Source organism: Theobroma cacao, chromosome 4, assembly GCF_000208745.1.
Source record: "Theobroma cacao cultivar B97-61/B2 chromosome 4, Criollo_cocoa_genome_V2, whole genome shotgun sequence".
NCBI classification, from domain to species: domain Eukaryota; kingdom Viridiplantae; phylum Streptophyta; class Magnoliopsida; order Malvales; family Malvaceae; genus Theobroma; species Theobroma cacao.
In genome coordinates, this window is record NC_030853.1 from 24,204,217 (window position 1) to 24,230,895 (window position 26,679).

At 32.8% G+C, this 26,679-nt stretch overlaps 4 protein-coding genes, 1 long non-coding RNA gene and 1 pseudogene across 11 annotated transcripts; 5 read left to right on the top strand and 1 right to left on the bottom strand.

Annotated features, from left to right (window-relative positions):
* On the top strand, positions 276-2,214 carry LOC108661616 (annotated as a pseudogene).
* On the top strand, positions 3,988-6,584 carry LOC18602413 (GDSL esterase/lipase 7). The gene is made up of 5 exons (XM_018118830.1): positions 3,988-4,380; positions 4,704-4,834; positions 5,106-5,342; positions 5,571-5,823; positions 6,218-6,584. Exons 1-5 carry the CDS (start codon positions 4,059-4,061, stop codon positions 6,433-6,435), a joined length of 1,161 nt encoding a protein of 386 aa, XP_017974319.1. The 5' UTR covers positions 3,988-4,058; the 3' UTR covers positions 6,436-6,584.
* On the top strand, positions 8,939-13,455 carry LOC18602414 (trafficking protein particle complex subunit 2). 2 transcript variants are annotated; one of them, XM_007033776.2, is made up of 6 exons: positions 8,939-9,090; positions 9,553-9,672; positions 10,631-10,716; positions 10,837-10,898; positions 11,625-11,710; positions 13,072-13,455. In XM_007033776.2, the coding sequence occupies exons 2-6, from the start codon at positions 9,592-9,594 to the stop codon at positions 13,162-13,164; spliced, it is 408 nt and encodes a 135-aa protein (XP_007033838.2). In that variant the 5' UTR covers positions 8,939-9,090; positions 9,553-9,591; the 3' UTR covers positions 13,165-13,455. The 2 variants fall into 2 exon arrangements, with proteins under 2 accessions (XP_007033838.2, XP_007033839.2); XM_007033777.2 differs by having other exon boundaries at positions 9,568-9,672.
* Positions 14,561-20,512, top strand: LOC18602415 (uncharacterized GPI-anchored protein At1g61900). Of its 5 annotated transcripts, none has more exons than XM_018120099.1 (9): positions 14,561-14,949; positions 16,153-16,232; positions 16,588-16,719; positions 17,435-18,289; positions 18,818-19,063; positions 19,170-19,202; positions 19,465-19,605; positions 19,748-19,795; positions 20,271-20,512. In XM_018120099.1, exons 2-9 carry the CDS (start codon positions 16,226-16,228, stop codon positions 20,342-20,344), a joined length of 1,536 nt encoding a protein of 511 aa, XP_017975588.1. In that variant the 5' UTR covers positions 14,561-14,949; positions 16,153-16,225; the 3' UTR covers positions 20,345-20,512. The 5 variants fall into 5 exon arrangements, with proteins under 5 accessions (XP_017975588.1, XP_017975587.1, XP_007033841.2 ...); XM_018120100.1 differs by having other exon boundaries at positions 14,562-14,949; positions 16,671-16,719; XM_018120098.1 differs by lacking the exon at positions 16,153-16,232.
* On the top strand, positions 21,478-25,618 carry LOC18602416. Of its 2 annotated transcripts, none has more exons than XM_007033782.2 (6): positions 21,478-21,685; positions 22,060-22,131; positions 22,252-22,285; positions 22,406-24,041; positions 24,882-24,966; positions 25,134-25,618. In XM_007033782.2, the coding sequence occupies exons 1-6, from the start codon at positions 21,603-21,605 to the stop codon at positions 25,156-25,158; spliced, it is 1,935 nt and encodes a 644-aa protein (XP_007033844.2). In that variant the 5' UTR covers positions 21,478-21,602; the 3' UTR covers positions 25,159-25,618. The 2 variants fall into 2 exon arrangements, with proteins under 2 accessions (XP_007033844.2, XP_007033846.2); XM_007033784.2 differs by having other exon boundaries at positions 22,060-22,125.
* On the bottom strand, positions 25,588-26,451 carry LOC18602417. Its single transcript, XR_001927314.1, has 2 exons — positions 26,353-26,451; positions 25,588-25,842 (listed from the first exon to the last, which is right to left on the bottom strand). It is a non-coding gene; the product is annotated as an uncharacterized LOC18602417 (long non-coding RNA).

Sequence of the window (26,679 nt, forward strand, 5' to 3'; positions counted from 1 at the left end):
AATGAAAACATATTAATAAATAAAAATACTATAATTTAATTTGTTAAAATGTTTTATATTTGTTTAGCACTTCCAGGTCATAACTAGCTCACGTTCGAGATGTTATCAAGTCCCAAATTTATAAATCCCGGTTGGAATTTATAAGAGAACACTAGAAAAATTTAATATAAATATCCCAAAAATTCACATAAATCTCCACAAAACTCAAGTTAACCTATCATTTCAACATATCAAAGTGGGAAACTTGTTTCTTTTCATAGTTTTGAGCTACAATCATGGCTAAGCTTGGTTGCCGTATCTCTGTTTGTGTTTTCATCTTCTTTCATTTATTGCAAGTATTCTCATATGGTGTTGGAGATGTTCTTGAAGCACCACCATTCAACATTAACCAACCGTCTCTTTTGCAATATCTGTCCCTTGGGGATATCAAAAATTGATTTGCCAGCCCTTTATGTATTTGGAGACTCCTACGTGGACAATGGGAACAACAATTTTTTGCCCCATTCTGCTGTAGCAAATTATCTACCATTTGGAATTGATTTTGATGGAAAACCTACTGGTCGTGCCACCAATGGTAGACCCGTAGTAGATTTCATTGGTATGACAAAAACTCTATGACCATTTACTGTTATTTTCAATATATAATTAGTACATAGTTTAAAATAATATTATATTATTTTCTTTTTTAAATTTGAAAAATGAGAATAAAGAGATCGAACACTAATTATTGAGCCAAAAATATTCCAGGGTTTTATACTCTTATTATTAGATAAGTTCTTCTAACTTAAATATCATTTCGAGAACATCACATTTAAATGTACTTATTACTTTGATCATTTTAATATTTCAATGTTTTGGGAATAAGTTTCTAAAATTTTATTCTTTAAACATGCACCCTAGCATAGAGAATTCTTCAGTCCTTTTGACTTCATATCTTGCGTTGCTTTTAATTTGAGCAATGATTTATTGGCTAATAATCCATTTTCTAATAAACCTCCATTATTTATTATATAACTATCCACTGTAGCAAAAACTTTGGATGCGAAATGTAACATTAACTAAATTGTTTTCTATATTTAATAATGCAGCTACAGTGGGTGGTTTTCAATACCCACCACCAATTTTGGGTTTGTCTGAGGCAAACAGGAAATCAACTCGGACTGATGTGAACTATGCCTCTGGTTCCTCTGGGATTCTTTCTGAAAATAGACGCTCTATGGTAAAATTCCTTGATACATTAATATAATTTTATAGATGGCTTTATTTATCTTGTTAAAATTGCATCTAATTTTAGTCTTGACAATATGATTCTATCAATTATAATAGGTTTAAGAAAATTTATGATAAAAAAACAACTCAAAATCAATTAAAATGTTTTTACTAGGTGAAAATTAATCATATGCTTATAATAAGTATCAAATCATCCTATATTCACTTGATGAGTTCACTAACTATGTAGCATTTTGCAAATTTTCCTACACCATATAGCATATGAATGTGCTCAACTTCTTCCAACAAGTAGACTTGTTTGAGAACGCAACCTTGAAGGATTTGAAGAGTTCATTTAGCAGCACAGAAAGTTTCACTGAATACCTCTCCAAGTCTGTTTTTTTCATCCATACTGCGAGCAATGACTTAGGGTTTACATATGAAACTACAGCATCGAAAGACTCTCCAGATAAATATTCCGAAGTGCTTGTTGAAGAGCTTTTTAAGCAATTGCAGGTAAATATTGAAAGTATTTATCAAATTCTTAAAAGAGTAATGCTCTTTTATTTAATTTTTAATTATTCAACTACTCAAAAATAGTATGAACATAACAATTTTATGAATTATTTTTTTAAAGTATCTCCAGATAATCAAATTTTCGATTACTTTACTCTTTTTTATTATTAAAATGTGAATCATAACGTTAAATCACATGTAAAATTTGTGAATTTGTTTTTAATGCAGAGATTATATAAGCTTGGTGCTTGTAAAATTTTGGTAAACAACGTGTCTCCATTAGGGTGCCAACCATTTAACATAAATACAAAGAACCACACAACATCATATGTCGAAGAAGTAAATGAACGTATAATTATATACAACAAGTTTCTTTCCAATTCATTAACGAAGTGGCAATCTACTCTTTCGGGATCTAAGTTTGTTCTTGAAGACCTTTACAAGATTTTTCAAGATGTCTATGCATCAACTGCATCATACGGTAAATAAAAATTAATTAAAATGATTAAAAATGTAAATGAGTTAAGTTACTTTCAAGAGTTATTCTATCTTAATTCTTAACAATACTTAATCTTAATTCATTCGTTGTCGAACCAAGTTGAACTAATAATTTGAGTCGACTTCGAATTTTGTAATAATACTCGACTCAAGTGACATTTAAGTTTTATTTGAATTTTAAAATCAGATTCTTTAAGTTAATTGAATCGGGCTAAGTCCAGTCAATTATTTTTTAAGCCAAATCTGAGTAAAAGAAGATAAAGTAATTTAATATGAAATTATAACACACATTATTGGTATTAAAATATAAAAACATAATTTATACTATGTAATAGACATCATATTATAAAAAAATTCTAAATTATTAAAAAAAAAGAAGAAAGTGTCGCATTTAAAAATTACTTACAACATTTATGCCCTTTCTATGTTTAGGATGAAGACAAAAGAAAACTAATTAGGCTCCACAAGTAACCACTTGGAACAATTTCCAAATGCTGAAGTCTTAACCCCCAGGCAAAAGAGAAATCTTATTCATTTGTAAATGATAAAACTAATGACAAATGAGAGAGTAGAATAAGCAAAAGGAATTCGAGTTTTTTTTTTTTTTTTGTTTCCATACAAGTACTAATGGTAGTAGATTGGTTGTAGCATTATATGTCTGCACCTTTCCAAAAAGCAAAAAGCATTGCCTACAAGGATATTTGGGAAAATGTTTAAAATGATATTTATAGTAAAAAAAAAAAGGGAAATTCATTGTGGTACCCAAATTTTAATTTCATTTATCACTTTATTATAGTATATATAATACTTTTAAGAAAAATAGTTGCATAATTTCTAATTAATCAAAATGAAAAATATCACCCAAAAAAAAATCACATCTAATGAAGACCATTTCAACTTGTAAACATGGATAATATATCATGTAACACACATGTACTTATCACATGGCATAAATTTTTTTAAACAGAAAAAAATTTTTGTAACAAATAAATTCTTTTTCAAAAACAAAATACACAAAAAAAATTAAAAATAAAAATTCTTCCTTGCCACTCCTCCTCTGCTAAGTCCTTTCCTCTTCCTCTCTCTCCCCAAACTTATTAGCCCAATCTGACCAAACAAGATCGAAAATTTAAATCATGTATAAGAGAAGGAATATAACTTTATTAGTGCTCTAGCTATATGTTTGTCCCATTCATAATCTTAAGTTACAATTTTATGACATATTTCATATACCATTCTATTGGTTAAATATGATAATCTTTATGTTATAATTTTTTTTGGGTGGGATTGTAAAAGTGACATAAATTCTCACTCTTTTAATACGACGCAAGCTCATTTTCTATGCCATAACACAATGCTTAACTGCAGTACATATTTAATTCCATGATTGTCGTTCTATGACAATTCAAGTGTTGTGCTATTTTTAGAACTTTTAGTTGGAAAACTAAGAAATTATAAATAACAATTTGTTACGTTTACCCTTTTTAACTATTTTAAAATATAGAATTGAAATTGTTAACAAAAAATTAACGGTATTAATTAGTTGATATCCATTTCACCACAAGGAAAACATATTAATAAATAGTAGTACTATAATTGAATTTGTTAAAATGTTTTATACTTCCTTAGCACTTCCCGTTCATAACTAACCGACATTCAAGGTGCTATCAAGTCCTAAATTTATACAAATGCAGTTGGAATTTATAACGAAACACTAAAAAAATTAATATAAATATCCAAAAAAATCACATGAATCTACACAAAGCACAAATTAACCTTTCGTTCCAATACCATAGTGGGAAAGTTGTTTCTTTTCATTCTTTTGAGCTATAATCATGGCTAAGCCTGATTGCTCAATCTCTGTTTGTGTTTTCATCTTCTTTCATTTATTACAATTATTCTCACTTGGTGTTGGAGATGTTCTTGAAGTACCACCATTCAACATTAACCAACAGTCTCTTTTGCAATATCTGTCCCTGAAAGATATCAAAATTGATTCGCCAGCTCTTTACGTATTTGGAGACTCCTACGTTGACGATGGAAACAACAATTTTTTGCCTCATTCTGCTGTAGCAAATTATCTACCATTTGGAATTGATTTTGATGGAAAACCTACTGGTCGTGCCACCAATGGTAGAACCGTAGCAGATTTCATTGGTATGACAAAAACTTTAACACCATTTGCTGTTATTTTCAATATATATATTAGTACTTAGTTTAAAATAATATCATATTATTTCGATGTTTTGGGAATAAGTTTCTAAAATTTTAGTCTTTAAACATGCACCCTAGCATAAAGAATTCTTCATTCCTTCTGACTTCATATCTTCCATTTCTTTTAATCTGAGCAATGATTTATTGGGTAATAATCCATTTTCTAATAAACCTCCATTATTTATTATATAAATATCCACTGTAGCAAAAACTTTGTACGTGAAATGTAACATTAACTAAGTTGTTTTCTATATTTAATAATGCAGCTACGGTGTCTGGTTTTCAATTCCCACCACCAATTTTGAGTATGTCTGAGGCAGATAGGAAAACAACTCGAACTGGCGTGAACTATGCTTCTGGTTCTTCTGGGATTCTTTCTGAAAATGGACGCTCTATGGTAAAATATCTTGATACTTTAATATAATTTTATAGATGATTTTATTCATCTTATTAAAATTACATCTAATTTTATTCTTAACAATATGATTCTATCAATTATAATAACTTTAAAAAAAATTTGTGATAAGAAAAAGTACTCGAGTTCAATTATAATGTTTTTACTAGGTGAAAATTAACCATATACTTATAATAAGTATCAAATCGTCTTATATTCACTTGATGAGTTCACTAATTGTATAGTATTTTGCCAATTTTCTTACACTATACAGCATATGAATGTGCTCAACTTCTTCCAACAAGTAGACTTGTTTGAGAACACAACCTTGAAGGATTTGAAGAGCTCATTTGGCAGCACAGAAAGTTTCACTGAATACCTCTCCAAGTCTGTTTTTTTTATCCATACTGCGAGCAATGACTTAGGGCTTACCTATGAAACTGCAACGTCGAAAAGCTCTCCAGACAAATATGCCGAAGTGCTTGTTGAAGAGCTTTTTAAGCAATTGCAGGTAAATCTTTAAAGTATTCATCAAATTCTTAAAAGAGTAATGCTCTTTTATTTAATTTTTAATTATTCAACTACTTATAAGTAGTATGAACATAACAATTTTATGAATTTTTCTTTTAAGAGTATCTCCAGATAATCAATTGTCAGATATTTTACTATTTTTTATTATTAAAATATGAATCATAATGTTAAATCACATGTAAAACTTGTGAGTTTGTTTTTAATGCAGAGATTATATAAGCTTGGTGCTCGTAAATTTTTGGTGAACAACGTGTCTCCGTTAGGGTGCCAACCATTTAATATAAATACAAAAAATCACACAACATCATGTGTCGAAGAAGTGAATGAGCGTATATCGATATACAATAAACTCATTTCCAATTCGTTAACAAAGTGGCAATCCACTTTTTCGGGATCAAAGTTCGTTCTTGGAGACCTTTACAAGATTTTTCAAGATGTTTATGCGTCGCCTGTATCATACGGTAAGTAAAAATTATTTAAAATTATTAAAAATGTAAATAAGTTAAGTTACTTTTAAGAGCTATTCTATATTGATTCTTAACAATATTTAAGCTCAATTCATTCGTTGTCGAACCAAGTTGAAACAATGATTTGAGTTGATTTTGAATTTTGTAATAATACTCGACTCAAGTGACATTTAAGTTTTACTTAAATTTTAAAATCAAATTCTTTAAGTTAATTGAATCGGGCTAAGTCCACTCGATTATTTTTTAAGCTGAATTTGAGTAAAAGAAGATAAAGCTGGATCAAACTCTCTAATCCTTGAAAACTGAGCACAAATAGCGAGAACTATGTCTTTGATTTTTATTGTTTTGATATAGCTTACAAACTCTATTTGTATAATTTTGTGTGCAGGATTTAAGGATGTAAACACTTCTTGTTGCGTTGATAGGAACGGGGCTAGGATTCTTCCTTGCGCCCAAAATGTTGCACCATGCGAAGATAGAAAGAGTCGTGTATTCTTTGATCCATTCCACCCCACTGAAAGCATGCATTTCCTATGGGCCAGGCGTCTGTTGAAGGATTCCTCCGTTTGCTCCCCCATCAATTTGATTCAGCTGATGCAAGCTTAATAATGTGAACACTTGGCTACTATGCACGTCATTGGTTTGACGATATCATACAAAACCACATAGAAGTATGGCTTCTATTTGTTTGTAAGCAATAAAAAATTTGCCAAAGAGAGTTGAATGAAAAAAAAAAAAAAAGGAATTGGATATTTTATTCTTTCCATAACAGCACTAAAGGTAGCTGAATGGTAGTAGTATTATTTGTTCATAAAGATAATATCTTATTTTGCTCCTATATTTAAAGAAAATAATTAATGTAATATTTATACTATAAAAAGTTTAATGTGGTACGCAAACTTTAATTTTGAATATCAAAAAACTCAATCCATTATACTGAAAACCAAATCTACCAACATAGCTTTTAAATAAATGTGAAACATAGCCAAAAAAAATACCACTTAACTGCCACGTGTTATAAATTTTTAAAAGGAAAAGTAAAAAATGAATTTTTTTTTTTTTTATCTTTTCAATATATATTTCTTTCATTTCTTCTCTTTCCTCTCCCCTAATGCCCTTTCTTGATGGTCGCACCCGACCTATTGCCGGCATGTTTCGGTTAGACAATGAAACAAAGAAAAACAAGAAAAGAATGTTTTGAAAAAAAAATTATATTTTTTAATATAATCATAAAAAATGATATTTTTTATTTTAAACCAAGTAAGTTATTATGATTAATTTTGGGCAGACTCAACTTTATAAAAGCAGTGTCAAATTACATTACTCAATTCTTAAAAATCTATACTAAATATACTATTTATTTGGAATTTTATATAGTTAACTTATCAAAGATTTCAAATTAACGTAAATTTATCAAACAATTATTTATATATTAATATTTAAATACTGGAAAGATAAATTTTTTTATAATTTAAGATTTTATTTAAAAAAATAAATATTAAAATATTTATTTTTTAAAAATTTAAATCTTACTTTTGAGACTAGCAGTGATTTTTTTTTTCTTGGTCCTTAGTTATGTCTTTCACTCTTTTAAACCTAAGCTTCAATTGTTCAATTGTAAATAATTTTCAATTCAAATTAAGTTTTTAAATATTTTATGTCTAAATATATTTTTTATTAAATTGATAGTTTGGGATCCAAATAGAATCTTTCTAATAGAAAATAATATCTTGAAATTATGAGTATTTTTTTATTTATTTTGTAGATATATTGTTTGATTATTTGGTCTTTGTATTTAACTTCATGTGGTTTGTGGATACTTATACTTAATTTTAATTAATAAATAGAAATTTGTCAAATTGTTAGTTGTTAAATATGATAATTTGCTATGCAATATCATATTTTATTTAATTCTAATATTTTAATTTATGTTAACGAGAAATTAGTAGTAATTTTTAACATGTTTTTGGATAAATAAGTTATGAAAAGATTTTTTTTTGAAAGAAATAAAAAGATATTTTAAAATACAAGAAATTATCTAATAAGAGTCAAGTTCTGGCAAAACCAATATAATTCTACTAATGATGGTACCTAATAATCTTTTAAGAAAAGTTGTATTGAATTTAATCTAAGTACTTTCTCAGTAGATCTTGGAACGGAAAAAAAATTTTAATTATTTTTATTATTTTAGTTATGAAACTATTCAAAAAAAATTTTGAATTCATCTTTGTGATTAATAATTAACTAATTATTTTTAATCAGAATGTCACTCATTACACATAGTGTTAATGTAAATGATGAAAATATCATGTGGTTATGTTATTGTACCTTATAAACATGTCATGTCATTATCCACTATAATATGTTAATATATGTGACATAAATAGATAAATGACATTTTGATTAACGACAAAATATAATAATTGTATTGAATGTAGTAAAAAATAAAAATTTATTTAATTTTTTAAATAATTCAACTTTTTTTTTAGATACTACACGTAAGTAAATCTTAAAACTTAAAATTTTGAAAATTTATCTTAATAAATTTCGATTCTAATTTTAAAATGTATATAACAAGATTTAAAAGACAATTAATATGTATAAAAAAATATACTATAATAAAATCATATATGTAACAAGTACTAAATTAACAACCACACAACAGATAATCCATACCTTACACATAAAAAATATAATTGTTTATTTAAAAGGTAACATATTTTATATTTTTCATCTCAAATTTACAATGTTTCTTTCACACTTAGGTAAATGTCATAATTAAATTTGCATACTGCCGAAAACTCAAAGTGGCTAAATTTCCATAGCAAATAGTAGCATAATCATTTTATGGTATTGAAAAATTGGCAACAAGTATATAATAATTTTTTTAATATAAAAACAATTGAATAACACTACAAGCGGATTGTTAAAGGCATCAAGTGGGCCGTTCCAAGTTGGTCCAGCGCTGCTCATTTAACAGGCCATATTGTTATGGCCCATGACAGCCAAGAATTCCGCTTAGAACGGCCATAACCACATGGGCCACATGCTGGGCCACCACAGCCCAGTTCTTTGACACTAGTGACAGGGAGTAGCCGAATGCCGAAAGCCAATTTCTCGTACGTTGTCCCGTGCGCGGTGGAGTCTGGTCGAAAGTCTCCTGTTTTGAGTTTTCGAATTTCTTGATTTGCTATCGGAGTCTCTGACGTGTTTTTCCCCTTTGCTCCTACACTTCCACTGCTGCTAAATTGTTGATCTCAGGTTTGCATCAAATGCCCAGTTATCCATTTTCATTTTTTTTCCTTGTTTTTTTTTTTTTGGCTTATGATGTATATGGTTCAGTTAAGTTTTGGGTTGTCTAGATTCCGATTCATATTTGAGAATTTCTCAACTTTCTGAATATTGGGTTGCTCGCATAGCAAGGAAATTTCAAATGCGGAGGATGAAATGCAAAGAATTAACTACTTGTTTGATCAGAATAGAGAGAGACATAGATTTCAGGTCAGGGATTTGGTGTCAACTTAGATTTATTTATTTAGGTTTGAAATTAAAGAACAGAGTTAGAGGCAGCAACTCTTCTTTTATTCTCCTTCCCAGGAACTCTCCACATAGACCTTTTTGTTGAATCAATTGCTGTTTGTGTGTGCTTTGGCACACTAGTCTGCATGTACTACACTTTCTTCTGTGTCCTATGACTCTTAATTTTTCTTCTTCTGACGTTAGAATTCCATCAACCAGAGTTCATCTTGCCATATCTTTAGGATGGCAACTACGGCTTGTTTTATCATTGTGAGCAGGAATGACATCCCAATATATGAAGCTGAAGTTGGGTCTGCTGCGAAAGTATGATATTTGTTCACATCATTCTACATATTTTTTCCTAATAATGAAATTTTATGTTTACATATCTGGAGATTGCAAAGTATGATGCAGGATTTTGTATCTGTTTGGCCATGGTTATATCTCTCTACACTTTGCAAGATGTACCCAGTGGCCTAGAGTTGTTGTGTTGTACTTGTTTGTGCATTTTAACCTTTCTTTTTTTGGGTTCTATTTCGTAGTTTTGAACTTTTGATTATCTAGGAGTAATGCTTTCGCAATGATTCTGACAGTATGTTCAGTAGGGAGGAAAACAGAGAGAAGGGAAAAAGGTGAGGAAAGAAAAAAAAAATGGAGAGGAAGAAACGTTTTTTTCCTTTCTTGTGTATAGTATGAATGATGGAAATTAGAGGGAAAGAAAGAGGGTAGGAGTAAAGTTGTAAATGGAATGATTAACTTAATTTGAACAAATGTTTTCAATTCCTCCCATTTTTGAAAGGATTAGATTTGGAGGGAGGGGAAATGTGCAATTCCACCCTTTTCCTTCCTGCTTGCTAGTTCCCTCATACCAAACAAAGGAAACACTACTTTCCTTTCATCCCCTTTCTCTTCTATGAAACATAGTGAAAGGAAGACATGCTCATATCTGCTAAAGAAAGAATTTTCAAAATTGAACATCAGATTTGCTTAATATTCCTCTGCATGTATGCTTTGAAATATATAATGCATCAGATGTTCATAATTAATTATTGGGGTTTATTTGGAAAGTATTTCTTTACAGCACATTGTACTTGTATTTCCTTTGTTTTTCTTCCCCTGCCCTTCTTTTTTTTATGTATATATGGAGGGGGTGTGATTGGATTTCATAAGATTTAAGTGTTTTTACCTTATGCAATACTCTCTCTGCTTGTATGCTTTTTGGCTTGGTGTCAGAAGCTGTTGTTACTTGTTGCTGTCTGTCTGACTGCATTGTTCAATACAGAGAGAAGATGCTGCTCAGCTGCATCAGTTCATATTGCATGCGGCTCTGGATATTGTTCAAGACCTTGCATGGACCACTAGTGCGATGTGAGTTATATTTTTCTTGATACATCCATTTTAGCATATTCTGGAGAAATTTCCACGTTTTTGTTCTATCTGTTTCATTGCCAAATATCTTGATACCTTTTATTTACATTTCTGTTGCAGGTTCTTGAAAGCAATTGACAGGTTCAATGATTTGGTGGTCTCAGTTTATGTAACAGCTGGTCATATCCTCTATATATACTGAACTGACTTATAAATGTCATAACATAAATATATAACTAATATGTTGAACAAACATCCAATATCCAATAATTTGACAATTATGTAGAACCAAAACTCAGGGAAAAAAGGTCTGCCATTTAAAGGAAAGTCCTCATGTAAACTATGGGTAAATTGTAGGTTGTTGGTATTAAAATGCAGTATTTAACTAGACCCTTGAAAGTACTTCTGTAGTTGAATATCTAGACCATCTTAACGTTTGGCTGGTGTTGACACTATTAACAGTCTTGGCATGATATTATTTGCTACTTCTTTGGGGATGCTTTGTTAGCCATTGAGGGCATGTTGCTCAGACACCATGTCAGAGCCATTTAAACATTATTGTCTTACTATTATAACGTGAGTCATTCACGTAGAATGTCCTCCATCATATGGTTGTAGGGGTTCCTGATCTAGTGTTCTGGTTTATTTATGCTGTTGTTAGACTAGACATGTTGCAGCTATATATTAGCTTCACATTTCTATTATCATTGTACTACCGAAGTTAGTAAATGAAAAAAGCAGTAAAGTTCTCGTCTTCTTCTGTCATCTTCATTACCTTGTCCATTGTTGTTGTCAGCTGCGTGTTTTAGTATTTAGGAAGCTTGAGACTGTAGCATATCCCTGACATTTATATTTTGGTTATCTGTGTTACTAGTTCCAGTTTAAGTCTTTCCTTGACTTTATCTTACATACACGATTTATGCTACTTCATGACTCTCGTAATGATGATGGAATCAAGAGCTTTTTCCAAGAGGTTCATGAGCTTTACGTAAAGGTAACTACTGCTTCCAACTTCTCCTGTTAACTCTTTTTCGCAGACAATTAATCTTTGATAACACTTTATTCAGGCAGATAAATTCCACTAGGTTTGTATGTTAATTTTTCTTCTTTTTTCTACGTGATGCTTGTTTTCCTCTGTGATGCTTTAGTTGTTGGGATGTGTTAGTCTGTCAGATAAATAATCTAGGTTTGCTAGTTATTCTCTATGAACATTCTCTAATAACATGATAAGCAGATTTACTGTGAGATTTGGAAGCTGCTTTAGATTAATTTGGAAAAATAAATTAATCAAAGTTTTTTGTCATTTTGTATGTCCTAGTTTGTGTTGCATTTAGAGGCTTCAGAACTGATAAAGTAGAGCATTTATGCAAACCAAGAGCATGTAGAGGCTGCAGATCTCTGGTGAGCATGGAGGGCAACTGAGCACCTTTTGTCACTGTGGAAGGGAGGGGGAGAGAGATAGTTGGTTCTAGGGCTGAGTAGTTTAAAAGAAAATAAAGGGGATGGTGTTGGGCACTGAAAATGATTTGAGAAAAAAAGAATTACGATGGTAATTATAGTTGGTTCTAGGACTGGTTTAATTTGATAATAAGTTAGGGCCTTTTTATAGAAAAAGAAAAAGAACTTTTCATTTATATAAGTTTGGGCTTATCAAAATGTGACAGTTGGTACAGAATTTTGTAGTCTGCTTGTTGTTGGGCTCTCTTATGCTGTAGTGCTCCAACTCTTTGTTTTTCTTAAGGTAAACATGTCGAACAAGTATTAAACATTTCAAAGTAGACAAGTTTGAGAACATGACCCACTTAATATAAGTATGTGAAAAATTGAAGCTGCTCTTAAAGGACACATACTGAACCTGATTTTATGCAACAAAGATCTTGTGGCCTTTTAAAACATGAACCTACCTCAAACACAAGAATTTTGTTTTCGTGGACAACTAAGTCCTTAGAAAGCGGTGGTAAATGAAAGCTTGTAGTCAATATCCCCATATCATGCTATGAAACTACTCTTTTCTAACTCTTGTTACTGTTCTTGAGGGGACTTGTTGCTATGAAAGTATGAGTCTATAAGTTGGTCCAAATCACTACAACTTCTGCTGAGTTATTGTTTTTGTACAGTCTTGATCAATAGCTCAAAAAGCTTTCTTTTGCATTATATCTATTCATTTTAATGCATTTTTTCTATTAGAAGTATCATAATCAGAGGAAGGGTTCTTCAACCTGCATATACCATTATTTGGTCTTAGGGACTTTTCATTAGAAATTTTTGATGAACCATCTTCATTTGTTTCCTTTTATGTAATGACATGATCTATTGACTGATTTTTCATTGCCTGAAATCTTTGGTAATTGGCAGATTCTTCTTAATCCACTCTACTTGCCTGGTTCCCGCATAACATCATCACATTTTGATACAAAAGTTCGTGCCCTTGCAAGGAAATATCTATAAGCAGTCATCCGTTCTTCTGAAGAACTTGAGATGTTACGCAATTGAGCTTTGCATGGGTGTACACACACTTTAACCTCTTTCTCATGGAAAATTCAATCATGTATGGTGAAAAGGAAAGCTTTTTCCGATTGCAATTTGTGTTTACACAATTATTGACTCTGTTATTTGCTCTTTAGATTTCTTTGTTCATGCATTCGTTGCAAATAGTAAATGACAATATGATTCGAAAGTGTTTTGTGTGAAATGGTAACAAATGATAAACAGCAGAGAGCATTTAGCAATTCAGGGTCATTGATCTGTTTCCCCAGGGTTTGATCACCTTCGAGGATCAAATCTTATCTCTACTCTAATGAGGGAGAAACCTTTTATACAGTTTCTATGTATTACCATAATCAGATAGAGCGCACATCATTTAGATAACTTATTTTCCTGACATTTCTTTTGTAACTTTAGAATATTCTAGACATTCCATATGATCATTGGTGCCAGTTCTTGTCCCATGGCTTTCTCAACTGTCAATAATACTCTCCAACTCAATGGCAAGTGCATTTTTTCTGGCCTTCTCAGTGAAAAAATCAAACAAACAAAATCTTGGAAACCAAAAATCCATGAAACAAATGATCATGGAGGTAAATGACTGAATCATAAGCAACAACCAAATGGTGCTTGTCCATAATGTGATAGAACTATAACAATGATCATCAATGCAATACTGTTTTGATAAATTCATCAAGTTTAATGGTCCGTGAGTGGCATTTTCAATCAATCAAATGCATTTTGTGTCTGATGTTGTTATTATTAACTCGTGAATTCATTAAATAGACTTACAGCTAATATGATAGAAATCGTGTATGTAATGATTTGTTTTGCCTTGGGTTTTCAGCATCATTGGTGAGTAAGAAGCAAAAACATTTATGACTTGACTTGGTAGCTCTTTCATTTAAGTCCATGCTTTCAATTTTGAAAAAATATTCATGTTAAGTTTAAGTGAAGAAAAGCCTGTATTTATAAATTCACTTTGTTTCGTGTCTATTTCAACCTGATATCTCTCATGAGATGTCGCGATAATGAAGAGTTTGGTATGATCGTACCACTTGACACCAAACTTTGGACTTTTAAGAATTTTCCATGGTCATACTTTTTCCCTAATAAACAGTGGGGAAGTAGGAGGACGTGGAAAGTGATAAAAAAAACAAGGGGCGATGGTTGACGGAGGGTAACATGGCAAAAGCCAAAAACAGTAACTTTGAACATCCAAACCAAAAGGTATCCAAAGAAGATGAACTAGTATTTTATTATTACTAAATTAAGTATATTTTCATTACGGATGAAGAAAACGCAGCGTTTTAGCGAATGGGGAGGTTACCTAAAAGAGCCAAAAAGGGGTAAGTCGGGTAAAGAAAGGAAACCGACGAGAAAAAGAGGAGAGTAAAGTTAGCTTTGCTGTTTGGTGTCAAGCTTTATCTTCAGGCAGCAGCAGCAGCACCACAGCAGCAAGCAGCGGCCCCCCCCATTTACCGTCACACACTCTCTCACTCACTCGCATACAAAGAAACTCCCCTCCCCTACCCCAAAAATATAACTAAAATAAAAAAGGAAAAGCTAACAAACAAAAGCTCCCCCGTTTTTATTAAGTACTATAATTATTAGGGTTTCCCACAAAATATAAAAAAAAATTATATAATATTCGGTCCATTTTTACCCACCGATCCGACCCTTCTTATGATTTGATTTTTTTTCCCCTCAATTGTCACCGGAAATGTTATATGCGTTCCGCATCTTCAGGTAACTTTTTTTCTTCTTTTTTGTTGTGGTGTGTTTGAGTGTTTGGTAACGGAGAAAATGCTGGAAAAAGGAAGGAAATTTGGGGTTCCGAACTTTTTTTTTTTTTTGCTTCTTTGGTTTTTTGGGGGTTTGAGCTAACTCTTCTTTGTTTGTTAAGAGAAGAGTAAACTAGAAGTTGGAGCTTAGAATTTTTTTTTTGCCTTCCTTTTTTAGAAGCATAATCTGGTGGGTTTGGTTTGGTTCAGTCAGATTTTTTTATTTTTTTTGAGATATGTGTAATTTCTTTGTGCGGCTGAGAAAGATTTGAGAAATTTGAGAGTTTGATTCTTGATTTAGTGCTTCTTTTTTAGGGAAATTTGCTGCCTTTTTTAGTTTGATTTGATTATCTGGTTTAGTTTTGTTGTTATATGCTTAAGATATTGCTTACTATTTTGTTTTCTAATCTAGGAAATCATCAGGAGAAAAGGGAAAATGGATTTCTTTTTTCCTTAGATGTAACTTTCCTTAATAAAATGCTGTAAAAAAAGGGGAGAGAAAGTAAATTGAACTTTAGATGATCACTACTTTGGTTGAAATATTGTTTCCATTTTCTTTAGATTCTTAACTCTTTATTTTAGCTGATGCTATGCAAGGAAAGGAATATTGTTTCTGGTGTTGCTAAATTTAGTTTACTTAGTTGATTGATTGAGTTGGGCTATAGTTTCTGTTAAAACATGTCTAATCTGTTGTTTGTCATCAGAAAAGTAAAGAAGTAAAGAACTTCACATAATTTACTAGTTTTTTGAGGTTAGTTGAGGTGGTTCTTTATTTTCTATGGGAATTAAAAAAAAAATGACAATTGCATAGAAAGTAAGGTTTCCAAAATTGTATTTTTCTATCTGAAGTTGAGAAACATCCTTAAGAGCTTGTCTGACCGTACTTCTTTTTGCAATGAAGATGAATAAAAAAGGTCATTTCTGATTTTTTTTTTATGTAAAATGCTTTGAAGAACTGAAAACGGTCTTTGAGTTTGATAGTAAGTGACAGAGAAAAACTTGTGTGGTCAAGGGGCTTAGTATAAGTGTTGTTGGAAAGTGTTGTACTTGAAACTCGCTTGTTCTAATTACAGAGTTTAGAGGGAAGATTTCTTACATGGGTTAGATTGTAGTTTAGTCTTGAAGCTTGCTAAACCCCAAATTTTTTTTTTTTTTTTGCATGGTGCAGAAAGAATTGAAGTAAGGTGGTAGAATGATGGTTATTAAGCCAGTATGCTGATACCTAGGTAGCTTAAGGAAGGATGAGAGGTATTAGCTGTTTTTACTCACTATTGCTCCTTTGTAAATGCTTCCAGACAATGTCTAAAGCAGAAATGTCTATGACTGTACGATATGATAAAAAATTTAGACCTGAAACTGGTATCTAGTCTGAGAGTAATGTGTCATGCAGTAGCATTTTTGAAAAAGAAGCTATTGGTATTTGAAATTTTTCATTATTGTTTTAGTATGCTTCATTTTATTGCTATTCTCTTTGAACATGTTGAAGCATGTTGTGCTAATTTATGTATACATGGATAAATAGTTACATTTATCTTTACATTATTTCTTCCTGGGCATGAAATTTTCTTTTTCGCACTTGCTCTAACACTTGAAGATGATACAGGTTTTACTGCATTGCTGAAAACGTTGTTAGGGTGTGTAATTAACTACAATAGGTTTTTCTATTGCATGATTCAATGGTGCCAGAAGGCTAGAAGAGCTATGGACTGTTTTCAGACTGTTAGCCGTCTTAAAGGCAAGTTGTTTGAATTGACTAATTGGATCTACTTATCTATAGCTTTAGACAGTGCATTCTGCAGTTAAAAAAGTGAAGGGGGTGCAAAAACTTGCTGGTATAAAGGTGTCGGGTTGGCTTTTTGTCACTTTTAGGAGTGACCTTTTCTTTATGAGAACTGGTTTTAATTTGGTGCAGACTTTGTATTATGATTGAGAGTTAATATCTCAACAAATAATTTGGAATTCAGTCTATAGTCTATTTTTGTTTAACTTTTAGCTGAGCTTAATTTATTGGGCAAGTTCCCCCTAGTTGTGAAGTTGGTCTGTACATTTCTAAACTTGCTTGGTGTGGTGTACATATTTTTTAGTTTGAAGATAACACTCATATGAAATTCTTAGAGGAGTCATAATGAAGAACTAAGTGATGAAGGAACTTTTAACCCATAAATAGATGTTACATTTATCAAGCTTTAACATTTATATATCAGTAATTTTTCAATTAATGACCTGACCCTCATTATCTTTGGTTAGAGGTTCTGGTTTGGCCTATATACCTTATTTCTTTGTGTTTGCCTTTCGAGCAGAGAATTTACATGGTGCTTTAGCTTTGAACTTAGTGACCTTTATTCTAGACCTTATGCAGCATAAAAATGACAAGACAATTTAGTGCTCCTTCTCCATTTATTTATCTTTTGAATGTTATGACAGAAATCTGACTTTGCCTCTGGTTGCAGGTTCCCTGTGCCAACAGTTAATACTATTCATTCTCTGGTTATCCAGCTTCCAAGATGTAGTCACATTGCAGACACTGCTTGACCCTAGTCATGTTTCTTCCACATCTGAGCTAGCTAATCCACCGTCTACTGGATTATTTGAACCTATAGAAATATCCCCTGCTGTTATTCCACGTTATCCTTATCCTGGTGAATCATTACCACCTATGTACCCAACTTTTCCCAGAACATATGAACCAAATTTAACTGGAAGGTGCCCTGTAAATTTTTCTGCGTTGTCGAATATCATGGGAAAAACAGCATCTGATTGTTCTCTACCTTTGGCAGCACTTGTAGGAAATGTGATATGTTGTCCACAGCTTGGTAGTTTACTCCACATCTTCCAGGGTTACTACAGTATCAACTCTGATATGTTGGTCTTGCGAAATGCTGTTGCTAATGATTGTTTTTCAGATATCATTAGTATCCTAGCTAGCAGAGGGGCTAATAGTACCATACCTACAGTTTGTACTGTAAAATCATCAAATCTGACAGGTGGGTCTTGTCCAGTGAAGGATGTTAATACCTTTGAGAAAATGGTGAATACAAGCAAGTTATTGGAGGCTTGCAGCACTGTTGATCCTCTAAAAGAGTGCTGCAGGCCAGTTTGCCAACCTGCAATTATGGAAGCTGCTCTAAAGATTAGTGGAACACAAATGATGCTAAATGAGAATAAAAATGTAATTGGGGAGACTACTCATATAGATGCCATCAATGATTGTAAAGGGGTGGTATATTCATATCTTTCAAGGAAACTCCCTCCAGATGCCGCAAATACTGCATTCCGTATACTATCTGCCTGCAAAGTCAACAAGGGTACAGTTTCTATATATCTTACATGATTGTTGTTCAATATTTACTTAATCCACAGTTCTGGTTGTTCTTACTTATGAACTTGCTTGAGTATCTATTTTACCTCAGGAAGTTTGTAGTTGAAGATGATCTCATATTGCATGGAACTGTCATCTGATGAAAAATTGAAAGTGGAGGCAATTCGTAGTCTGTATGGATAGCAGATTAATGTTTAAATTCCCTTTACTTTTGACATAATCTATCAGTTTCCAAAATTAGACCAGGCTATCTAGGACAATGCATGACTAAATTCTAAATAAGTAAATCAAGCTTTTCTAACTTACCTAACAAGATAAGGTCAAGTAATGCTTGGTCTTTAAATGTCCTTCACTTTGAGTTTTATTAGTTATATCTTTTCCTTTTTAATTCCCTCTCTCAGTTTTCGTAGTTATCTGCCAGTTGTATGACAAGATATTGTAGCATTTGTTTTGAATCATTTGTGAGTATTTTGATATTTTGTCTACAATGGGGTAAAAATTTTTGCATGTGCAGTTTGCCCTTTGGAATTTAACCAGCCCTTGGAAGTAATTAAGGCATGCCGTAATGTAGCTGCTCCCAGTCCTTCCTGCTGTAGCTCATTAAATACTTACATTGCGGGGATACAGAAGCAAATGTTAATTACAAACAAGCAAGCCATAATTTGTGCAACAATGTTTGGGTCAATGTTAAGAAAAGGTGGAGTTATGACAAATGTTTATGAGCTTTGTGACGTTGACTTAAAAGATTTTAGTATCCAAGGTATACTATTCTGTTTGATGTAGTTCTTCTAATTCTTTGCCCATTCTCTGCTATTTAATCTGATACTGAGGTTTTCTTCTTGTCTTTTTGTCTCTTGTATTCTCATGTGCGGTTGCCACAACAGCATATGGACAACAAGGTTTGTATTGTTTCCTGATCTTGTTCTTTCCCCCACATTTGCACGTGCATTAGTTAACAATAGAAATGGTGTGTGTGTGTATGTGACACATACGAGTCGTCAGTGGGCATCTTTCTATATGCTAGAAGATTTTTAATCTAGCATCCTCGTCATGCTTTCTTCCTGGTTTGATGTATGCATCAAATTAGATAGATGATTATGCACTAAAGTTTAAGATATGCACCATATAGATTGAAAATTTTGGTATTTTCTACAAATCTAGGATGCCTGCTACGAAGCTTGCCAGCAGATGTGGTATTTGACAACTCAACGGGCTATAGCTTTACATGTGACTTGACTGACAACATTGCAGCGCCATGGCCTTCATCATCTTCAATGTCATCCTTGTCTCTTTGTGCTCCAGGTAATTGTTTGAGAAAGAATGACTTTTGTAATTTTGCTTTATTTAGAAGGGATCAACACAGTTAAAGTAGGGATTCAATAAGGAGCATATTTGCCTTGTGGCTTCATCTTAATGTCCTAATGGCTGCCGCCTGCTATTGCAGAGATGTCATTGCCTGCCCTACCAACATCAGAGACACTGAAAAATCCTGGTGTGTAACATTTATTGTTTGTATTGCCTTCCTATTTTGGTTAACTACAATGAAGCATTTAGCAAACGAGAGGCTGTTCAATAAAGTATATGTAGTACATGATAGAAGATAAAGGATCTGTAGTAAATGACACCATAGTTTGTAGAAATTCTAGTCATACCTTGCCAAGAGTTAATAACCATAAAATAAGATGGTAGAAAATGAAGCTAGCATCCTTTGCCGAAATTTTGAAAAATAAAACAATACATTACCACAAGAAATAACTGTTGGGTATTCTATTTGACATCACTGGGCTCTTGGTGTTGGACATGGTAGAAGGATCTTTTAGGACGTAGAATCAAGAATTATGATGTCACAATTTAGACATATATCACCCTTTCACTCTGGTATGTGGCTAAGATGGGTTAATTTAAGTAATTTGTAATATTCAAGCTGTAGCTTGTTCTCATTTTATTGTTTTAATTTCATGATGCAGGCTGCCATGGATGCATGTTGGAAATCTGGGTACCCATTTTTTCATTTTTTGTTTTCAGTACATTTTTGTACTGAAGAGAGTTGTAGTTGCGGGTTGAGCCGGTTTGGCAGTGTAGGGGCTTTTGGTGATTGACTGTTGTGTGGGGAATTTACAATGTATATTTTGAGTAAGCCTTGTTGGTGTATAGTATCTATTTTCTTTCCTTTTTCCTTTTAGAATCAGACTTTTCCATCTCCCTCCCACTGCTCTCCCTCTGTCTGTCTCTCTCAAATGTCGTGGAATTCTTGGGAGAAAGAAAGTTGCTTTTCTGATTTCTAACCATGTGGTGGAAAAAAGTTGCACGGACCACAAGGAAAACAAAATGGTTTCATAAGCCTTAAAAGCATTGCAGGAAAATATGTAGTTTCTCAAGCTTAAGATCAAGAGAGGAATGCGGAAACTTTTGACTTTTGAGAAGGCCGGTGAAGGTTAAGTCTTAATACAGATAAGCAATTATAATATTATTTAGAATATATAAAAAGAATAAAATTTTGCATTTTCTTATTTAAATTAATTACGACCATGTTAATCATTTTTGAAGACATTAATTAATATTTTATTACCAATTTTTTGGATATTTAATTACAGTATCCCATAAGATATGTCTAACTATTATTTGAGAATACATATTAGTAGCTGCTTGCTGTTGCTTTTTATCTGACTACTGTATTTGGTGACCAAATACAAGCTCATCAAATATGCATGAGCCATCCATCATTTTATTATTTCACGATTACTATAATTTTCATAATACAAAACAATTTGCTACTAATAAAACCAATAGTAAATCTTGATTTCTTTTGTGGTATTATATTTTCTAAATTAATTCCAAATTTAGTGAAAATTATTAATTAGATTTAAATCTTTATAGTTTCAAAACATATCATTATAATTTTCGCTTAAAAATTCAATAAAAATTTCAGTTACTTATCTTCAATTTTACTAATTCGAGTATTGTAATTTCACTAATATTATAAAAACAAATATTTCAAAATATCTTTGAAGAATAATATTTTTTGTGTGCAAATAATATTTAAAATTTTAATATAAAAGATAAGTAATTTATTTTCTTATAATTTTTTTTTTTAATTTTCGCCGCAACGGGGCTTGGTTGAATATTTTATTTTGAATATTCCTTAAATGTGAACCTGACCCATAAAATCAACTCCAAGCTTCTTAAGCCGAGCCGAAGCCAAATATCAGAGCTCTCCTACATGCCTTTTTAAACCCCATTTCAACTAAACCCTAAATCTCTCTCTCTGTGGGATTTTCTTATTCTCAATAGCAGTAAGAATGGCAAAATTTCATCGAACAGATTGCATCGAGATTTTATCGCAAATTAAGCATCAAGAGAAGCTGGTTAATCTCAAAAGAAGGTTCCGCCTTTTTTTTTCCTTTTTAATTTCTCGCCAATTATGTTTATTATGTTTGATTTCTTCTAAAAAAGCATGCTTTTCCCATGAATGTTCACAATCCTGAAATTTAGCTAGTACTTTTTTTATATATAATCTACTCCATGGTGTTTTTGGTTTTTAATTTTTGCTGAAACAAGTTAAAGATCGTTTTTTTTTTCAGTGCATATTGTTGTTGTTGTTTTTGTTGTTTTGCGGTCTTGAATGTTGATTTAAGTGAGATTGTGGAAACTGAGGAATGTATTAGTTGCTGTTGTTAAAACGCTTGGTGCATTGTTACGGTGATTTATGTTTGTATCGGGACTCGGGGTAGGATTACTTATCGAGGTTCTGTGCAGGTGGTTGATGGGACTCTCGACTTCAAGGTCCAAGAGGAAGCAATGCAAGGAACCCAAGTTTTTTAGGTACAAGTAAGTGGGTGAGCTTTCTACTCCAACAACAAAATATTTGTATGCATTGTTGTTGTTCCTGTTGTTTTCTTTGCTGTAAAGGTTAATTTTAATGCTTTCGGGGTTGATTCTGTCTTCCAGGACTTTGCCTGAATCTCTTCTGAGGGACGATGATGTAAGTCAATGCAACATTGTGCAGTGCTGGTGGATATCATGTTCTTGTACTTTCAATAATTTAGTCCTGTAGATATTTATGTTTTTCTCATAAAATTGTTCTTACTACTATGTTTTCCAGATTTTCTGTGAGACTATTAAAACTCATGTTGAAGAAGCTTTTGGAGCACGTAATTTCGGAAGAGGAAGTCATGTTATTCAACATAGTGTCCAATCATTTGATGCACCCAAAATAATGGGATTCCTTCTCTCATTCCTCAATGCTTTGACTAATAATGGGCTTTACCTTATTGCCATGATACTTACAGGAGGCTCAGGAAATTTTGAGAAAACTCGGTGCAAAATGAAGCAAGTTATTAGAGAATCTTTGCCGAGATGTTTGAGCAGTGAAAATCATGATCATAAGAGAAAGGATATGATTATGAAGCTATATAGAGTTCTGGATGATCATCAAAATTTTCGGGACAATTCTATGAAATCAGTGACTGCAACATTTCAAATTCATCATGATGCTGCGATCCATGTGCTGGATGGATTAGGGGATTTCCCTTTACAAACCTTGATTGCAATGGACAGGAAGCTTAGATGTCTCAAAAGATTGCCCCAGTTACAGGCTTGTGAAGGGGGAAAAAAACGCAAACGTTTAATTGAGAAAGTGAGTAAAACGGGTAAAAGGATGCTTAGGGATCTTGAAAAAGGAGGTGAACTGCGAGAGCCATTAGCTAAAGCATTGGCAGTAGCAGACTTATCAATGAAACTATCTACGGGCTGTCTAAATACCCCAACAACATGCTTTCACCAATTCTCACCAGAAATAATAAGCTTGCAGAATGATATTATCAAGGCTATTTGGATTCTCAAGACAAAGGTTAGATTCCCCAAGCTGAAAACCTTAAAGCTTTTGTTGGATCCAAAGGTTGATATATCAAACCGTTCTTTACGAGGAGCAATTACAAATATGTTAACAGAGTTTCTCTTCGAGTGCAGTGATATGGATACAATTCCCAAGTCTTTATTAGAAACTCTTGCTGTTATTAATAAGGATTCTCGATCTATGCCACATGGATGCTTCCTAAAGGAGGAATTTGAGGAAGAAATAGAATGTATACTAAGTGTGAGTGCTCAGTTGAAACAAATTGTTTGGGACTTGCTTCCTGATCATGAGTTGGATGAGGAATTTGCTGATGCATATGGAGAAGAATTAGAAGATAGTGATGATGGTAGTTGCATAGAGGATGATGGGCAAATGGAAAATGAAGACTCTGAGAGTTTTATGTCATGTTCTGTCAATTCAATTGAGAGAGATGAGGGTAAACTGAATGTGAAAGTGGATCCAGAAATCATATCAAATTATGAGACAGGTAGTGAAGATATAAACGAAGTAAAGAGCGTAAGCAAATTGCATGCATTTAGTGATGGAAATTGTTTTTCACCATTCAGTTTACCAAGTGGAGAGTTAAATGACTATTCAATTGAGAGAGATGAAGTTAAACTGAACAGTGGAGTGGGTCCAGAAAATGCATCAATTTTCTCTTCCAACCTTCAGTTGGGGAATGCAATGTTTGTGCACAACAAATCAAGGATGTGTAGAAATCAGTACCTTAACATCCAAGAAGCATGTGACGTGACAAGTTTGGTTGCCTACAATCTAATTGGCCAGTTATTGGAAAAGTTCACTAAGGAGCAGGACATGGAGTTAGATTGGAGCGATAGCTTGTATCTTAGACGTGACTCTTCAGTTCAAGAACATACCCAAGGTATTAAACTACTTTTATTCTTCCTTCCCCTTCTCTCCTCTCAATTGAGCTTTATAAACCATGCACCTAACCTATTGGACCAAAATTATCTGAAAATCGTGTCACAATCATGTTGAGCAGTTAATGAAACTACATTGACATCAATGTCTTAATAGACATTGATATGAAAGATAGTGAAATAGGAATACTTTTGAGGCTAATATGTAGGAAAATTTTAGTGCTAAAGGGTGGGAAATTATTTGTGCAACCAGGTCCCCAATCAGTTAGGGTATGAGATGATGAGTGGATGAGGAAAATTAAAGTTCTATGGACTGTTTAACTGCTGCTCAGATGATAGTGAAGTGACAATTAATTCTGTGTTCAGGGAGGAATGTGAATGGCCATTTGCAGGTTTGAATATGCCCAAATAGCTTTAGGGAACAAAAACAAACTGGCAGTTCAAGATAGAAGTCTTATCAAATTTGACCTCAACTAAGTCCTAGACTATTCAAAATAGGCTTATCAAAGAAAAGACTAAAAATTCTTGCACTACCCAATACATAAATTCTGATGAGAAAACTCGAATAAAGCTCAAACAAATGTAAATTTGGACTTGATAATCAGTATTTTGGCATATATGAGGCCTTTGAGACTCAACATCATTACAGAATGTGTGCTTGCATTGCTTTACTTTGGTGTAAATGATTGTTGAACAATCTTTTCTCTCTTCGATCCCCCCACACCCATCCCTTGAGATGCTAATAGAATTGAAGGTTTTAATGTCCAATTCTTCTCTGTGCAGACTTGTTAGCTTTTGCAATTCATGGTTAATAATTAGTTCATTTTTATGTATTATTGCAGGAAAGAAGCAGAAATTGCCTGAGGAAGATGTGGGAGGTTCTTTCATTCAAATACTCAAGGAGCTAATGCCTTCTGTTCCAAAGAGGTATTTTCTTATCCACCTCGAAAGTGGTGGATTATATCTTGCTTTCTTGTGGTATTTGAGTTCTTATATTATTGGACTCCTGGAATTTAAAATGTGTTAACTGTTAGCCCATATTTTATCAACTAAATCATTGATTATGAGAAGTAAACTTTCCTTTGTTGCTGCAGTGACAGGGAAAAATTGAAGGAGTGATTGGGCACAAATTAGGCACCCTTTGATTTTGCTGGATGATTTTAAGGGCACAGATTTTGTAATGCATCTGTGCTTATTGATTAAATCTGACCTATTCAAATTTCTCTTCAATCTTCAATTATTTGAGATGTGGCTTGACCTCCCAGGAGAGTAGAATAAAAAAGATTACATGGCCTCACTGGTTCTCATTGTACAATAAATTGATTGCTGGCTTGATCTTGTTGCTTCAGATCCAGGTAACCATCCAAACCCCGCCCATAATTTGATTGAAAACTGGTAAAGTGGAGAGCCATATTGTATCTCATCCGTTTCAGGAAAGTTTCATTTTTTATTCTTTGACATGGGGAAGGGGTATTCAAGCCTTTTTCCTTGAGCATGAATTAAATGTTTCCATGTGAAATATTCATTCTTTTGTACTTATACTATCAGTAATAATAGCAATTCATTTAGTTTGTCTACAGCTTGAAAAAGTTGGCATACTCACATTTGCACAGATTTTTATGTGAACTTCAATTTTAACGTTTATAGTTACATTGCAAACAAACACACTCCAACCCTTCAAGTACAGTTAATCGAAAGAAACGAAATCCTTGAAGCTTTTCACTCAAAACAACAGCTCAGTGAACTATAGACCTATGCAAATCTTGCTAGCTCTCCATACGATAAACCAGAGCCATCAAAAAGCTGCAAGAAGAAGTGAACTGTATGAAACAGTGACATTTTGCAGAGAACAAGGGAGGTGCCACTAGACTAAAACAGGTTCCCATGAAATGGCATCTGAGCTGCAATTTCAATGCAGAGAAAGTGATGAATAATGCACAATTGAAATGCAAAGCTTCTCATAAAACATTCTATCAGATGTTTTTTATCCCCTGGAGCATCTATGACAGAGTTACGACACGACAAAAAGTTGTGCATTAATCATTATGCAAACATAATTATGTGTGGTGGTGCTGACATCTGTCCCCTTAAAAAGGGGTTATAGCTGCTTAGACAAGCATTCGAGTGTAGCAGTGAAACGGGCTAGTAAAGAGACCCCGTCACACCTGAGGCGCTGCTTCACTTGATTGCTAGAAAAGCATTCATAACACAAGCAAAGTTCTATTTTAGTTTCTTTTCAGCAAGAAAAAATCTGCTGCATGATGTTAAAGAGAAAAATTATCAATGCTATATTTCAGTAAAAATAGAATTTACTTGATGAACATGTGGAAGGCACGTGTGTTCTGGTCAATGAGAAATGATGTCCGCCCAAAAACGTTCACCATACCTTGCACCTGCATTAGAGGGGGAAAGAAAAAACCAGTTCATGTGAAATGGCCGGATGAAAATAAAACTTGCACTTGCAATGAACTAAAACAGTATCATGGTGATGGTACACGGTATAATTATCTTCAGTCTGTTCTTTCAAAAAACATTTTCTCAATTCATTAGGGTCAACTTTCACACAAGTTGAACAACACAACCTAATGGAACATAATCAAGTCGCTCAATTATGATTTCAAGTCAAGTTCAAGCACACAA

Bases quoted from the DNA above. Each gene is read 5' to 3' on its own strand.
- LOC18602413 (XM_018118830.1), top strand. From the start codon at position 4,059: ATGGCTAAGCCTGATTGCTCAATCTCTGTTTGTGTTTTCATCTTCTTT. The intron at 4,381-4,703 runs GTATGACAAAAA...TTAATAATGCAG, and splicing joins AACCGTAGCAGATTTCATTG to CTACGGTGTCTGGTTTTCAA. The intron at 5,343-5,570 runs GTAAATCTTTAA...TTTTTAATGCAG, and splicing joins AGCTTTTTAAGCAATTGCAG to AGATTATATAAGCTTGGTGC.
- LOC18602414 (XM_007033776.2), top strand. From the start codon at position 9,592: ATGGCAACTACGGCTTGTTTTATCATTGTGAGCAGGAATGACATCCCA. The intron at 10,899-11,624 runs ATATCCTCTATA...ACTTTATCTTAC, and splicing joins AGTTTATGTAACAGCTGGTC to ATACACGATTTATGCTACTT. The intron at 11,711-13,071 runs GTAACTACTGCT...GGTAATTGGCAG, and splicing joins TTCATGAGCTTTACGTAAAG to ATTCTTCTTAATCCACTCTA.
- LOC18602415 (XM_018120098.1), top strand. The intron at 16,720-17,434 runs GCAAGTTGTTTG...CTCTGGTTGCAG, and splicing joins GACTGTTAGCCGTCTTAAAG to GTTCCCTGTGCCAACAGTTA. The intron at 18,290-18,817 runs GTACAGTTTCTA...TTGCATGTGCAG, and splicing joins TGCCTGCAAAGTCAACAAGG to TTTGCCCTTTGGAATTTAAC.
- LOC18602416 (XM_007033782.2), top strand. From the start codon at position 21,603: ATGGCAAAATTTCATCGAACAGATTGCATCGAGATTTTATCGCAAATT. The intron at 21,686-22,059 runs GTTCCGCCTTTT...GGTTCTGTGCAG, and splicing joins CTGGTTAATCTCAAAAGAAG to GTGGTTGATGGGACTCTCGA. The intron at 22,286-22,405 runs GTAAGTCAATGC...TATGTTTTCCAG, and splicing joins CTCTTCTGAGGGACGATGAT to ATTTTCTGTGAGACTATTAA.